General features: G+C 41.6%; 8 protein-coding genes across 8 annotated transcripts; 6 read left to right on the top strand and 2 right to left on the bottom strand.

The window, feature by feature from the left end:
- Nucleotides 1-48: 48 nt before the first annotated feature.
- On the top strand, nucleotides 49-1,302 carry MSS51 (translational activator for mitochondrial COX1; the record flags this gene model as incomplete). Its single annotated transcript, XM_038922017.1, has 1 exon — nucleotides 49-1,302. The coding sequence occupies one exon, from the start codon at nucleotides 49-51 to the stop codon at nucleotides 1,300-1,302; it is 1,254 nt and encodes a 417-aa protein (XP_038777945.1).
- A 141-nt stretch (nucleotides 1,303-1,443) lies between these two features.
- FOA43_001706 (uncharacterized protein) lies at nucleotides 1,444-2,457 on the top strand (the record flags this gene model as incomplete). The annotated part of the gene is made up of 1 exon (XM_038922016.1): nucleotides 1,444-2,457. One exon carries the CDS (start codon nucleotides 1,444-1,446, stop codon nucleotides 2,455-2,457), a length of 1,014 nt encoding a protein of 337 aa, XP_038777944.1.
- Nucleotides 2,458-2,459: 2 nt separating this feature from the next.
- FOA43_001705 (uncharacterized protein) lies at nucleotides 2,460-2,886 on the bottom strand (the record flags this gene model as incomplete). The annotated part of the gene is made up of 3 exons (XM_038922015.1): nucleotides 2,460-2,690; nucleotides 2,747-2,769; nucleotides 2,823-2,886. The coding sequence occupies 3 exons, from the start codon at nucleotides 2,884-2,886 to the stop codon at nucleotides 2,460-2,462; spliced, it is 318 nt and encodes a 105-aa protein (XP_038777943.1).
- Nucleotides 2,887-3,072: 186 nt separating this feature from the next.
- FOA43_001704 (uncharacterized protein) lies at nucleotides 3,073-3,642 on the top strand (the record flags this gene model as incomplete). The annotated part of the gene is made up of 1 exon (XM_038922014.1): nucleotides 3,073-3,642. One exon carries the CDS (start codon nucleotides 3,073-3,075, stop codon nucleotides 3,640-3,642), a length of 570 nt encoding a protein of 189 aa, XP_038777942.1.
- An 84-nt stretch (nucleotides 3,643-3,726) lies between these two features.
- On the bottom strand, nucleotides 3,727-4,788 carry FOA43_001703 (uncharacterized protein; the record flags this gene model as incomplete). The annotated part of the gene is made up of 1 exon (XM_038922013.1): nucleotides 3,727-4,788. The coding sequence occupies one exon, from the start codon at nucleotides 4,786-4,788 to the stop codon at nucleotides 3,727-3,729; it is 1,062 nt and encodes a 353-aa protein (XP_038777941.1).
- Nucleotides 4,789-5,334: 546 nt separating this feature from the next.
- FOA43_001702 (uncharacterized protein) lies at nucleotides 5,335-6,387 on the top strand (the record flags this gene model as incomplete). Its single annotated transcript, XM_038922012.1, has 1 exon — nucleotides 5,335-6,387. One exon carries the CDS (start codon nucleotides 5,335-5,337, stop codon nucleotides 6,385-6,387), a length of 1,053 nt encoding a protein of 350 aa, XP_038777940.1.
- Nucleotides 6,388-6,653: 266 nt separating this feature from the next.
- Nucleotides 6,654-8,030, top strand: FOA43_001701 (uncharacterized protein; the record flags this gene model as incomplete). Its single annotated transcript, XM_038922011.1, has 1 exon — nucleotides 6,654-8,030. The coding sequence occupies one exon, from the start codon at nucleotides 6,654-6,656 to the stop codon at nucleotides 8,028-8,030; it is 1,377 nt and encodes a 458-aa protein (XP_038777939.1).
- A 145-nt stretch (nucleotides 8,031-8,175) lies between these two features.
- FOA43_001700 (uncharacterized protein) lies at nucleotides 8,176-14,008 on the top strand (the record flags this gene model as incomplete). The annotated part of the gene is made up of 4 exons (XM_038922010.1): nucleotides 8,176-11,137; nucleotides 11,189-11,201; nucleotides 11,686-11,705; nucleotides 12,462-14,008. 4 exons carry the CDS (start codon nucleotides 8,176-8,178, stop codon nucleotides 14,006-14,008), a joined length of 4,542 nt encoding a protein of 1,513 aa, XP_038777938.1.
- Between the last annotated feature and the right edge of the window lie 28 nt (nucleotides 14,009-14,036).

Below are 14,036 nucleotides of genomic sequence, written 5' to 3'. Positions count from 1 at the left end.
ACTCTTGTTCCACACGCTCAATCAAAACCATTCATTCCTTTCATCATCATGGCCCAGATCACCCAAGCACGCAATGTGCTGCTCTTGTCACAACGGCGTGAATTTGGAAATTTCATAAGGAGCGTCCTTTGTATGGATCCTCCGCCTTCTCCGGATCAACCAACTCCCGAGAATAGATTCCATCCTTGGGACCAGTCTCCTTCTCCCGACTTGAGAATGCGGGCTGCCACCATTAAGGCCAAGGCCAAATGCCCAGTTACTCATAAGGATATAAACTATACATGTCCTTTATCTGGAATACCTACGCATCACTCTAAAGAGGCGTGGCAACTGGATGAAGAGTATCATACATCTAAGAGGTGGGAAATCTTGAAGAAGGTTAACATATATGAGCACGACCTTAGATCTGGTAGACCTTTTCCAGAGTTCGACTTCCCCGGTGAGCAGCCGAAGGATATGCTTGTCAATTTCCGTAACTGGGATACATATCTCTATACGCGGCAGTTCTATTCGATGGACACCGAATTCCAGATGGCTATTGTCACCAAAATGCTTACTTTTCCGGTGACAATTGCATCCGTCTTGCATCAATACTCCCCTTACTTTTTGCAACCCAAAGGTCCCATCACTATGGAAGGTCTAAAATCGTTGGCCGCTCTTAGATATACGCTTTATCCCGAGATTAGAGCTTCAACTCTTAGAGAAAGGCCCGTTAGAATCTTCTTACTCAATGCTCGTTCTGAATCACTTCTTCCTCCTCATGTTTGGAAAGAATTGGTCTATTTATTTCCTGGAGTTTCTTTCGAATTGCACTTTGTCGGTCCTGAATGTTACTTTGATAGAGAGAAGAAACAGTACCTAGTTAAGGATACTCCCATAGTTCAGAGAGTCGATGACACTATGTGCTTCTATTTCCACACTCAGGATTTCAATGTTCTTCATGAGGCACAAGATTTCTTCCCATACGATCCTTATCTTGATGTGTTCTTCTGCTTCCATCCGAGATTTGCATCTGAAGAGCTATCTGAAACATGGAAGAAGGCTGTTCCAGGTCTACTAGAATCTAAATGCGCCATTTTCTCTACAGCATATCACAAACAAAATATTGATTCTGATTACCACTGGTTGATTGACAACTTTGGTAAGGATCTCGACATTCTTATGGAGAAGACGAAAAACTCCTTTGGATCTACTAAATGGGAATTGAACGACTTGAATCCTCAAGAGGTGTTCCAGTTCAATCAAAGATTGTTTGGGTTTAGAGGTAAACGTTACCATGCTATTAAGAATGGCCCTGTGTGATGGTAGTGGTGGTGTCTTTTTATCATAATTTTTTTTCTCTTGTTTTTTTATTATTGTCTTTACTTAGTTTCATGTACATATATATATGGATGTTAAAATCGCGAAGATGAGAGTAGTAGGTTATTTGCTTCCTTGTTGATCATGGATAGTTTGGACTATAGTAATGACCTTATTGCTTATTGTAAGATATGTTGTCAGATTCATGATATTGAGTTGAGTGCAATTGAGCAGTTTCGGTTGCAAGATCGTGTTGAGTCGATGATCAATACTCTCAAGGTTGTTGAAAACGCAGAGAAAAAGTATGCACAAGTAACCAAGAAATTACAACAGGAGAAACGCGTGGTACAGCACAAGCCAATGAGTTCTGATATGTCCAGTAAGAAATACAATCAGTTGATGATTAGGTACAACATGTCTCATGCTGACAATAAGAGCTTAGAAAAGAACTATCAAGATTTGAAGCAGAGATACGACATTCTGATGAAGAAGAAGAAAGGAGAGAGGTTCCAGCAAATTTCGAACTTTTCCACGACTCCATATCTTCCTAAGCTACGGAACATGACATTCAAGTCTCCTGATGGTAGGAGTCCACTGAGAACACCGATCTTTGGAAGGAGTCCGTCAAGGAGTCCGTCAAGACGTGTGTCCATGAGTCCAATCAAGAGCCCTTCCAGATTTCCATCTAGAATAAATCCTCCTCCTCTTAATTCAAAAATGCTGCAATCTACGCCGAGGATGGAAGGATCAACTACAACTCCTTCACCTTCGGCCAGGAAATTACTCTCTACACTTTCCAATAAGCATCTAAGGATGCTAGAGTCGCCGTCAAAACAACCAGTTGGGAAGGATGACGATGATTTCAGTTTTTCTAGAGTCAATAAGAGTACAGTGAACAAAATCAGAGGCAGTTCAAATACTTTTAGTACACCTCATGGGACCAGAAAGGTTCTTCTGAGAAGAACATTACCGATATCGGAAGAATATGATGTGTCTCCTACAGGCAAACGAAGTAGGGAAGAGAACGAAGCTACCAAGACACTCAGTAAAGTACAAATCATAAGGGGAGGACAGAGAGTCACGGGGTCAATTAGCCCTCTAAAGACTCGCAACAATAAGCTTCGGGATACAATATTGAAGGATGTAAATGTCAATTAAAATTAAGCAGTCTTAAATAGCAAAAACGCCAAGCTATCAACATAGAAGTAGACAAAGTAACCACTTTCATGAGACACAAACGAGCCAAAGTTTTTACCCACTATACAATGCCATGTAGAGCCATATAATTTATCCATACTCTTCTTGAGAGAGGCTGCGATGTCCACGGCCTTTTTATTGGCATTCATCGCTTCTTCGGCTAGATCAAACACCTTCGACTGCATATCATCTGGCTAAACAAACTGTTAGTAGGAGGCTGAATGACAAAATTGATATAGGGATTACTTACCATATCGGATGATTTTAGGACGGCTAGAAGATGGTTAGTAGTATGACATGGATGCATCGCACATTTGATCACTTACGATTGATCTTCCTCGAAACTGGAGCACGTGGAACAGGAATATCAGACGTTGCTTCTTCGGACATGATAGTGAGCAGAGGACAAGTCAGTAATCGAAAGACAAGTGAAGGACATTCAGTTTTTGTATCTGGTGAACCTCCCTGATGGCGACCCCCCTGGTAGGCGCGCGTGGTAGTTAATAGGGGAAAAATTTTCGAGCCATCATTGAGACCCAACCTCTTCTCTTCTTACTCACCACCACCACCTACAAGATGGCAAGCAAGTTCAGAAATGCCAACTGGTTGAAAGTAAACGGCTTTGCACCTCAAATATTCCTGTTTCGTAACATCGAATCAGGACAAGTGATCTATTCTCAAACTCCTCATGTAGGCAAGTACCAGATAAAACAACAGTTTTTTAGGCCCAATTGGGAGAACAGAAAACCGTCCAAGAGAAGAGATCTTTGGAGACCTATGGCAGTGGCGGAGTTTGAAAATTACCAAAAGGCCATACAAGCGTACCATGCATTAGTTGAGTTAAGATATATGAGAGAAGTGTCCAAAAGAAAGGAAGCAGAGACATTAAGAAGAAGAAATGAATATCAGCAGATATGGTATTCGGGCCAATACAGACCAACGTGGTCGCAGGAAGCTACCAGCGACCTTAGTACGGTGGTGGATGAGTTCAAATTAAAGACTAAGATATACTGGGACAGTTTATGGAGGAAAGGCCAGGATAAGTGCTGGAATACAGAGCTAGTACAACACACAGAGATGGATCAAATGAGCCCTAGAGACAAGTTTGTTGTGCTAGACGAAATTAGAGAGAAGGCGTTGAAATGAGCGAGTGAAGAAAGAGGTATCATGTAAATAAGTATTAATGTATTAAGTGAAAATAAAAGATGACATCGAGTCAAATCGAGGTATCTACTGACTCTTCTTCTTCTGGTTGATAGGGTTTTCTGGAGAATCCTCCTCGTCTTCGGAACCAGAAATTTCATGGAATTGGGTATGATATTCTTTAGCAATCTCTTTTCTCTTGCTTGTTCTGTCCATCAGGAATCGATGATAACCTTCCAGAGTAATCTTACCATTCTTATCGGTGTAAGCATCGGTACCAGTGAATCTAGTGCCAAATAAACGGTCCCAGAAAGTGAAAAAGGGCTGGGAATAGTTGTACTTGATACCAAAGTGCTGGTGATGGATGTCATGATAGATTGAGTTGTTAGGAAAGAGTCTTTGGAAAAGATCAAACGAGAACGAGTATCCACAATGGTCATCAACAGTCTTCATGGTGGAGAATGTGTACAAGAAAATGCATTCTCTCTGAGAAAGTTTGACTGCCATTGACGCGACACCAGTTCCCACGGTATCCAACAACAAGCCTTCCAAAGGATGGTTGAACAAGGCACCATAAGCATAAGGAACGTATAATTGGTGATGTCTGGAATGGAAATGCCTGTACATAAAAGGATGCTGATGCATAAATCTGTGCAAAGTGAACTGCCAAGTATCGATAATAACAAAGCCAATGGAGATTCGAACTAAAGGAATTAGGTACCAATAACCAATATAAAGAAGCCAAGTAGGAATGATACTTGGAACTTTCTGTCTCAAGTCCCAAATTTCAGAGTTCTCATAGCCGGTATACTCTTGAGTATCCAAAGAAAATGCCAAGAAACCTGTGATGGTCTGGATTATATGCTGGATAATGACATCTCTCACCACCTCATACTGAGTAGCTCTATTTTTCTTTAGCATCTCCTCAGTAGGATGAATTCTATGACCTTCTGCAAGCCTATAAACATCCATAATATGAAAGAACGACGAATACGTCCAGTATGCTACGATAGGTAAAGCCAAGGCTGTAATACCATCGGAATAACCGGGAACAAGTCCCTGTCTCGGAACCTTAACGGAATCCGGTTGAATATCCGAATCTATTAGGGCGAGATCTGACAGGTCTATAAGACGAGAGAGTAAACCCATGGGTATGGTTGAGTTGGACATCAGGAAAAGAGAGAAAAAGAACAATAACTATCGACAGATAAGAAGAAAGAGGAAAACAAAAAAGGAGTGAGATCGTACTAAAAGTCGAATGAGAATCATTCGAGTTAGTAAGCGAAAGTCACACTAAAGAAAAAGGAAAATAGCAAACGCGGTGCGGATCGTACACGGCGTGGGTTGTTTCTGCGAGGCTGCGAGGCTGCCGAGGCTGCCGAGCTGGCAGGGGTTCCCGAGCGAACTACCGGGGTTTCCACCGGATGTGGCGCAAAAGCGAGCTGACCACCAAACGATGTATACAACAATTCGTGCTGTTGAAACAATGCAGGGAACTTTGCCATGGACTAGAAAGGTCCTGTATTGATGCAGGTTGAAATAGGACCAAATCGGGAAACCTGGAAACGCTGAAGTGTCTGACTCCGTCTGTGGCGCATTACTGATGTGGCGAAGCTATTGTTGAGGAAGAAGGAAAATTTTTGCACTGGGAAGAAGAGGACTTAGGGCCTTTGTCTGGAAGCTTCAATTAGCTAAATGTTTCATAGGGTTCTGGTCACAAGGCCAAGTGCAATCCGATTACTTGCCACATCGGTTTCGGGAACTGAACAGACACTTTACAGTATCAAGCAACAAGTGGACGAGTACGTCTATGCTAGATCATTACCTAAGAAATGGAAGCCAATTGTTTATAGACAGAAGAATGCAGATTTACTTACATCGTTAGACGTTGCGGATTCCGAAGGACGTCCTATATTACCAAAAAAATACCCTGGTATTCCATCAAAGAGGCGGTTCGTTCACTTTATTAACCAACTAATACTACCGGAGGAGTTGGAAGCCGTCAAGAAGACACTTAGCAAGGTGGATCGTCATGCTCCAGACTTCCTTGCACCGTCTATGATCAATGCATTACTCTACAAGAGTGCAGAGTTCGGTTTATTTGGCGAGGACTTAACATTTGTGTATAATCTACAGAACTATAGAAGTCAGAAGATATTTGGACCGAGAAATATCGAGGCCATCATACTATTAAGAACTCTACAAGCCAAACAGAGCGGGGTGACGGATTTGGACTGGGCCTATAGAAAGTTGCACCATATTTTTAAACATAACAAGGCTACTGAGAAGGAGACGGCACTAATAAAGGCCAGCCAATTGTGCCTTTTTACCCAATTATTATTGAACAGAGCGGCGGAAAACACTACAGTGTCTCCAAAGGATGAACAGATTCTCAACAACAAGATTAAAAAGGCTTTGGAATCCTTCAGTGAAAAGTTCGTACCATACGAGGTGAATGCTGAAAAAGAGATTTTGGAGCCTTCGAATAGCTTCGACAAATGGCAACATGCTTACGCGATCTTGAAACTATTGCAGAGTAATGTAAGCTCGTTACCGGAGAAGTCACAGTCTCAATTCCAGAAGATGACTACTGATATATCTCCATTTCTAGAGCATGTGGAGGAGCTAGGTAAGGCTGCCAATAAGGTTACATTATTGGAAATATTGATTAGTAAGGCAAAGTTTTCTACGGAGGTGTCAGAAGGGGCCAAAGAGGCTGAAGAGGCCAAAGAGGCAGAAGCGCAATAAAGTGTCTGATAGATACGTGTATATAGTAATGAAGTATCGTATAAATACAGTGACAAAGCTGGGAAGACGCGGTGGCTCGCAGAAAAAAACCGAGCCTTTAGCGAGCCTTTAGCGAGCCTTTAGCGAGCCTCTACCGGGCCTCTACCGGGCCTCCACCTGGCCTCCACCTGGCCTCCACCTGGCTCGCGGGCAAAGCGTCGAATTTTCATGAGTCTTCTAAACACACTACCTGTATTTATCTCCGGTTAATCCTCGTTAAGTACATCATGGGTCTTGCAGAAACTTTTGGAGGGTTGAAGAGACGCCACAATAACAATTCACAGTCATCGGAAGATGCTGATCAGACCGAACACGATCCGATGGAAGAATCTGAAGATGAAGACGACATTTCAGATTCAGGCTCGGAAGATGAGAAGAAGAAGAAGAAGAACAGAAGACCCAAGGTTAACTCGTTCACACAGCAGAAGCTCAGGGCAGTTCATCCAATTCTCACGCCGAAAAATGTGATTCCTGCGTTAATCGCTATGGCCGTTGTCTTTGTTCCTCTTGGAGCTGCCATGTTCTATGGTGCTCACAAAGTGGAGCAGTTAATCATTGATTACAGTCAATGCGAGAACCTGGCCAGTTATGATTATTACTCCGAAGTACCTGAAAAATACTTGAAATATCATTTCTCCAAAGAGATGAATGTTACTGCTCAGTGGAAGTTGAATACCAACAGTTCCTCTATATGGGATGATTATCCTGATGACAGAGCCATCTGCCAGCTTCAGTTCCAGATACCCAATGATATTGGTCCTTCCATTTTCTTCTTTTATATGCTCAGAAACTTCTATCCTAATCACAGAAGATTTGCATCATCTTTCAGTGAGGACCAAATCTTGGGCAAAAGAGCCAGTATCTCTGATGTTAAAAATACCGAGGGACAGAATTGTAAACCATTGTCTGTTGACGATGCTACGGGAAAGCTTATATATCCGTGTGGATTGATTGCCAACTCCTTGTTTAACGACACCTATTCCATTTTGAACGCTGTGAACGACACTACTGATGACTATATGCTATACAGAGAGGGAATAGCATGGGGATATAACAAGGGCCGGTTCAAGAAGACCAAGTACAGTCCTGATGAGGTTGTTCCTCCTCCTAACTGGATCAAAATGTATCCGAATGGCTACAATTCTACAAACATGCCAAACATTGCTGACTGGCCTGAGTTACAGAACTGGATGGCCCCAGCAGCACTTACTCCTTTCTCAAAAATGGTGGGTCGTAATGATGATGATAAGTTGACTAAGGGTACCTATGAGGTTTCAATCGGCCTTCACTTTCCTGTTCTTCCTTACGACGGCCATAAATACATCTATCTTTCCACCAGATCTGTCATAGGTGGAAGAAATACTTTCTTGGGAATATGCTGGATGGTGGGAGGATGCGTTTGTATTCTATTGGCTGTAGGCTTTGCCATTGTTCATCTTGTGCATCCCAGAAAGTTGGGGGATCCCTCTCTTTTCTCTTGGAGTGAGGAGAACCAGGCTGAAGAAGCTGCTAGGCTGAACGCCAAAGTGAAGGCGGCTACAGAAGCAGCAGCAGCAGCGGATGCTGATACGAGACCGAAAGAGTCTTCTTCTTCTTCTTCATAATCAGGTATACACTATAATCTATTCTGTAAAGCTTAGAGATACTCTTCGACGTCGATCTACGCGTCGTAACCTTTTTTTGACCCTTCAACTTCGGCGCGACCACGCGTCTATTTTACTCTTCTTTTACACTTCCCTTTGTTATGCTATGCTACCTCTTCTTTCTTACGCACTGCCTGAAAATATATTGCATGCAAAGGTGATGCCGCCTGGTACTGCAGAGCATCTATTACAAATATTCAGAGAACCTGATGAACCCGACAATGAGTTTCTTGATGAAGTTGATGTCGATAGTATCGCTGATCAATTACAGAGATCACATATAAGTAAGAGCCAAAGTAAGAGCCAAAGTAAGAGCCAAAGTAAGAGCCACAAAGAGAGCCAAAGTAAGAGCCACAAAGAGAGCCACAAAGAGAGTCGCAAAGAGAGTCGCAAAGAGAGCCACAAAGAGAGCTCAAAGAAAAGCGAAAGAGCTATTTCTGTTGGTAGTGCTTCTTCTTATCGAACTACTCCATCGAGTGGTCGAAATTGGACTGTCAAAGTGGCCAATAAAATCTCAGATCTCAGCGTATCAGAGTTTGAGCAATTTGAGAAAGTTAGCGTCCTAGGAAAAGGTGCCTTTGGACAGGTTTATAAGGTTATTCATATACCATCAGGTCGAGTTTTCGCCATGAAGACAATCGGCTTCATATCTAGTGACGAAGACGTGGACACGATCCTCAAGGAGATTCTTATTATGAAAAATCTTGATCATCCTAACGTGATTCATCTTTATCATTATCATTTGGATCACAAAGAATTGAATCTTATCATTGAATATTGTTCAGGAGGTTCTTTGCGTAAACTTGTGAGAAATAAAGGAGGCCTGAGCGAACTACAAGTAGTCCAATATACTCGGCAGATTCTTGAAGGTTTAAGTTATCTTCATTCGAATGGAATCGTTCATAGAGATATCAAAGCTGCCAATATCTTGGTGGATAATGGTACCATCAGGCTTATTGATTTTGGTGTCAGTCTTAATCTGAACGAGGACGATGAGGAAACTAAGAAAGAGCCCAATGGTTCTGTTTATTGGATGGCTCCAGAGGTAATAAAGCTGAGGGGGGCATCGATGTCGTCTGATATTTGGAGTTTGGGAGCTACCGTAATCGAGTTACTTACAGGCGAGCCACCATTTTCTCAATACGATCCATTACCTGCTTGTCACGCCATAGGAGTCGGAGAGCCAATCGAATATCCCGATTTCATATCTTCTAACTGTCGATCCTTTTTGGAAAACAGCTGTCTTGTTGAGAAACCAGATATGCGACTTACAGCTGAGGAGTTGAAAAGCCATCCCTGGATACTAAACAATGAATCTTCAACCCATTCTAGAAACCATAAACTTGATAAATATAAGGAAGATTTAGAAGATTTTGAAGACTACGAAGATGAATTTGATACTGCTACTCTCGATTACTTGAAAACAGCTAAGGAGCGGAAAGTGAAAATGTACAGAGAGACTTCTGGCAATTTTGCCGATGGATTTGACTTAGCTGGTACTGATGATACAGTATTCACTGGTAACAGTCGTATGTTCAATTCTTCGAAAACACAGTTGAATATAGCCGACAGGTTGGCAGAGTCCAACCTTGAGGACCTACGGCGGGTTCAGAATTTTGACGATCCATTGCTCGTCAGCAAGCTAGTGGAGGGTAACTTTGTCATTAATTTTGTGTTTTCTCTTAATGAAAGAAAATGTCCCGATGCTGTGAAGTTGGAGATGATTAGGATAGCTACTAACTTATTTGAGAAACATCCTGCCAGTCTTGACGAGTTTTGCTATAGTGGATGCATTCCATTGCTGCTAAAACTGTATACAGAGGATTCGCAATTGGTATATCAACTGGTGAGATTACTTGGTAACTCCAAGACTGGTATTCAAAGTTTAGTATCATGCGGAGGTCATCAGTTTGTGGTGGAATTACTAAAATCGGAGCATGCAGATCAACAGATGCTTGCTGCTCATTTAATATTTGAGATGTTTCGACATGAGAAAACACGCAAGGACCAGCTTGCAGCAGCCCTGATAGCCAACTCTGCACCACAAATGCTTTCCTCTATATTAGCAAGCTTTGTTAGTAATCGCAACGAACAGGCGACCAATGATATTATTAGTGATACGAACTATATCTACGAGTACTCTTCGCCTACTTATCGTAAGATGTTTCTAAATCTTCGCTTCTACAGGAACATATTCCGTACTTTCCACGGTCTCCCAATGACGTCTCGATTCAAAGTTATCAGACTGCTAGTTAATGATGATAATTACCGAACGATTATTGGTTCCTTAGACGGAATCCCAACCATTATTCAATCGCTAGTTCATGATCTCATTACCAACGACAACGAAAGCTTCGGCCCATACAGTCTCTTGGTGAGGTATGGAATAGAGTTTATTGATACAGCCTGCACATTGAAGAAAGAAAACCAGAACGATTTGCTTGATTTTGGAGGTATTCAGTTCTTCTATCACCTAATTTACATCCTTTCTCAAAGGAAGAGTGGGAATTTGTCCTTGAGAGATCGAGTGGTGAGGCTTTTCTTTAAAGTCCAGAAAGAAACTACCACTAATCGACTTGTGGTGAAGACCCTATGGCTTCTTGTGGATGATCGAGAATGGGGGAATATAGCGTTGAAGAAGATCATCGATGCGCAGAATGATCTTGGGAGTCACGAATTCATAAGAGCGGTCTCTCAGAAGGATAATCTCAACAGAATTATTAAGGCTTTTAAGCATACCAACAGATACGACGAATTATTAGAACTTGTCGAAAAGATAGTGGAGATAGAGCTACCGGAAAGACCGGATTCTCTGGTTGTGGAAGCACTAGCCCAATCGGAAACCGTGATAGATTCACTCTATCGCAACTTGGTGTCTGATCGGTACGATAGGAAGCCCATTTTGAACTTTCTGTATATGCTATGCGAAAATAACAGACCCCTCAGCAGCCTATTAGTTGAACTTAAGGGGAAGCTCACAGATTTAGGAAACGCACTGAGATCTTCCCATAGAAATATTGATAATGTCGAACTTCTCGATGATATTCTTCATATAATAAGATCCGAGAGTTAGCGTACGGTTTATAACTTGTACACTGCATCGACGCTCTGCATTATAGCATTACTCATCCTGTATAATTAGCTATTGTATTATATTATCTCTTTCGATTACTGTAGCCTTACATATCTCCCATGAACTTCCGTGAACAAGACCGACTTCATTGTGCCGGATTGCTTTTCAAGAGATTGAATAAGTAATCCGAATCTCCCTAGCGTCACTTATGGCAATTTTCAGGAACCTAACAGAGCTCATTTTCTAAGTAGGACAAGATATACAGCAATTGATTAAGAACCTCAGGAGATGTGGTTTATAGTCACGACAGGGTCAACACGATGACCAAAATTGTATGAAGTGCTTCTGTATGGTGATACTTATAGCATCACTCAATCTAAATCAGATATTTTCCACAACACCTGACGATATCAGAATATTCTGATCCTATACACTGGATAACGAGCCCAGTAGCGTATATAACCAGCAGATTTTCAACATTGGCTTACGATCAATGTTTCTCATATAGTTCGATCAACCCACATACACTCTCCAAGAAAGTAGGGAAAACTTCGAGTTCGACGGTAATTTGTAGATGTTTCAAGAATACTCTGGTGGTCCGGAGAAGTTAGAGTAAACATAGCGACGGCTAGTCCGAGCAAGCTTTCTCTCTGTTTCCCCCGAGGCAACTCTGGTAGCGGACGCTCTCTCGTCACCAAATGTTCCCAGAAGTGATAAACTATTTTTTGATGAATCCTTGGAGATTACACCATGTTGAGGCTAAGATCAATTAACACCTTTCTGCGTACTGATTATCCTTACCGCTGACACCTGGGACGTTTGGACTGTCAGGGATGGTATTGGGTATAGTTAGTGTATAGTAGTACGCAGCGCTCATAGAAAGTTCTCCGGATTGTTTAAGAGGTGGTAAATAGTCAGACCAAATCCACTTCTTATATAGTAGATTTTGGAACAATAAGATCCCTAATCTGCCAGATGCCTCTGGCCGCATTTTTGTTATCGCTTTTATTTCCGATTCCAGACTCAATTGCTTTTTATTATCTTGAAAACCTTCTATGCCGCGTCTCTCCAACAGCGAGAAATCCACAATCTAATTTGCTACCTTCATACCTCTGTCGTATCAGGCACGGCAGGAAAGCGCCAACCGAATTGATGGGAGATTATTAGCTATTTCATATTCATGTGCTCAATTTCCGTTGAAAGTAGACGTTCATCAGTGTCGGAAAGTAGTAGGAGCAATTCCAAGAATGGACGTCAATTAAGGCCACGAAAAGATGGGAAATGTGTGAAATTCGCATTAATAGAGTTGCCAAAAAAAGTCGTTGCATGTCTTTGTAAGCATCTCGATAGAAAGGATTTGCTCTCATTGGTTCAGGCTTATCCCAAATACAAGCGTGTGATCAATGGCGTCCTATTTTCCCGAATTCGTCTTTCGTTATCAGAGAAAGATGACTCGCTCGATTACTGCTCCAAATATTTTGATACATCTTCAATCTATCATCCTTATAGAGAATCAGTTGTCAGTAACGGGAGAAGTTTCTTACTTCTTGCTTACTCTCTACTGAATAACCCTGAGTTGGGTGGACTGGTCAAGAGGATTCAAATCGATCCAGCTTTCCTGTCTCGCCGTGATGTTTGGAGCGCCAAATTGGCCCTGTTCATTAGCGACGAGGAGGTAAACTACATTTTGTCAACGATGGGATTTGACTGCCGCAGGCTCTCTGTCCTTGATGGAGTGATATTAATGTCCGCTAAGTTGACCGGGTTAAAAGTTCTGACTGCATCTGAGATGGATTGGGGACACATCGTACAGATCCTTCCTAACTTTGACCAATTGGAGGAACTTTCACTCAAAGTTCGCACTAAAGATGATACTGGGATCACCATTGGAAATACTTCTCTCAAGAAACTAACTAAACTTAAGGTCTGCTATGAAGCATACTCTGAAAATCAGCTCAGATCTCTTAGTCAAGAACTTGAGAAACAAGAAGTTTTACAACAGCTAGACACTTTTGAACTCTGTTTATCGGGCACCAATTTTGATAGGAAAGCACCAATCTCGTGGCTTTCATTTTTTGATTGTTTGCCTGACAACATGGTGTTCAAGAATTTGAAATCTTTTAAACTCAAGAACTGTCAATTTGATGAAAGGCAGGTCGAGATCATTGATCTGTTAAAGAAATTGATACCATGGAGAAACCTTGAAACTCTTTACTTGCAGGTGCATGAATATTCTCACAAATATAACAGACATATCTCGGATGATGGCCATACAGTATTGGATCTTTTGACTCCGCAGTTCTACAAGCTTAGCTCTTTAACTGTCAAAGAAACAAAAAACTGCTGCTTCTGTCAATATAACAGTCTAGTCAGAATGCTGGAAGCTTTTAGACGGCTCCAGTTTTTATCAATCTCTGGTGATCTCAAAAACAGAAGGAATTATTTGGGTATGTTAAAGGTTATTGCTGATTATAAGGGCTTAAAGAAGATTTGTCTTTTTGATAGGTTTGTTAGCTCGAAATTGGAGAACAATCTTCAGAATTGGTTTGTTTTCCAGAATCTCTGCAAGTTCAACACTTTTAGGAACTACCGGGTGGAGCATGTAATTCAGGACACCCAGGGAGAATGCTTTGATTGCTACTTGTCTTTGAGCTTCTCTGAGTTTAACGAATCGCAAGCAAGTCTCCTTCTTCTTTTCTGGAAAACATTCATGGTTGACTTCAAGTTGGACACACTTTTCAAGCGTTCGACGACACCATTACAATTAAAGCTATTTGGATACAATTTTAAAGTGATTCCGAGGAAAAAGCTTGTTACGCTTTACATCAGCAATCGTGCGACATATAAGCCTTTGATGTACTACTAAGCGCATATAATCGGTTTATAAAGCTATA

This window comes from Brettanomyces nanus, chromosome 1 (assembly GCF_011074865.1).
Source record: "Brettanomyces nanus chromosome 1, complete sequence".
In the NCBI taxonomy this organism is placed as follows: Eukaryota; Fungi; Ascomycota; class Pichiomycetes; order Pichiales; family Pichiaceae; genus Brettanomyces; species Brettanomyces nanus.
The sequence above is the reverse complement of the archived record's forward strand: the minus strand, read 5'-3'. Positions and strand labels throughout refer to the sequence as shown.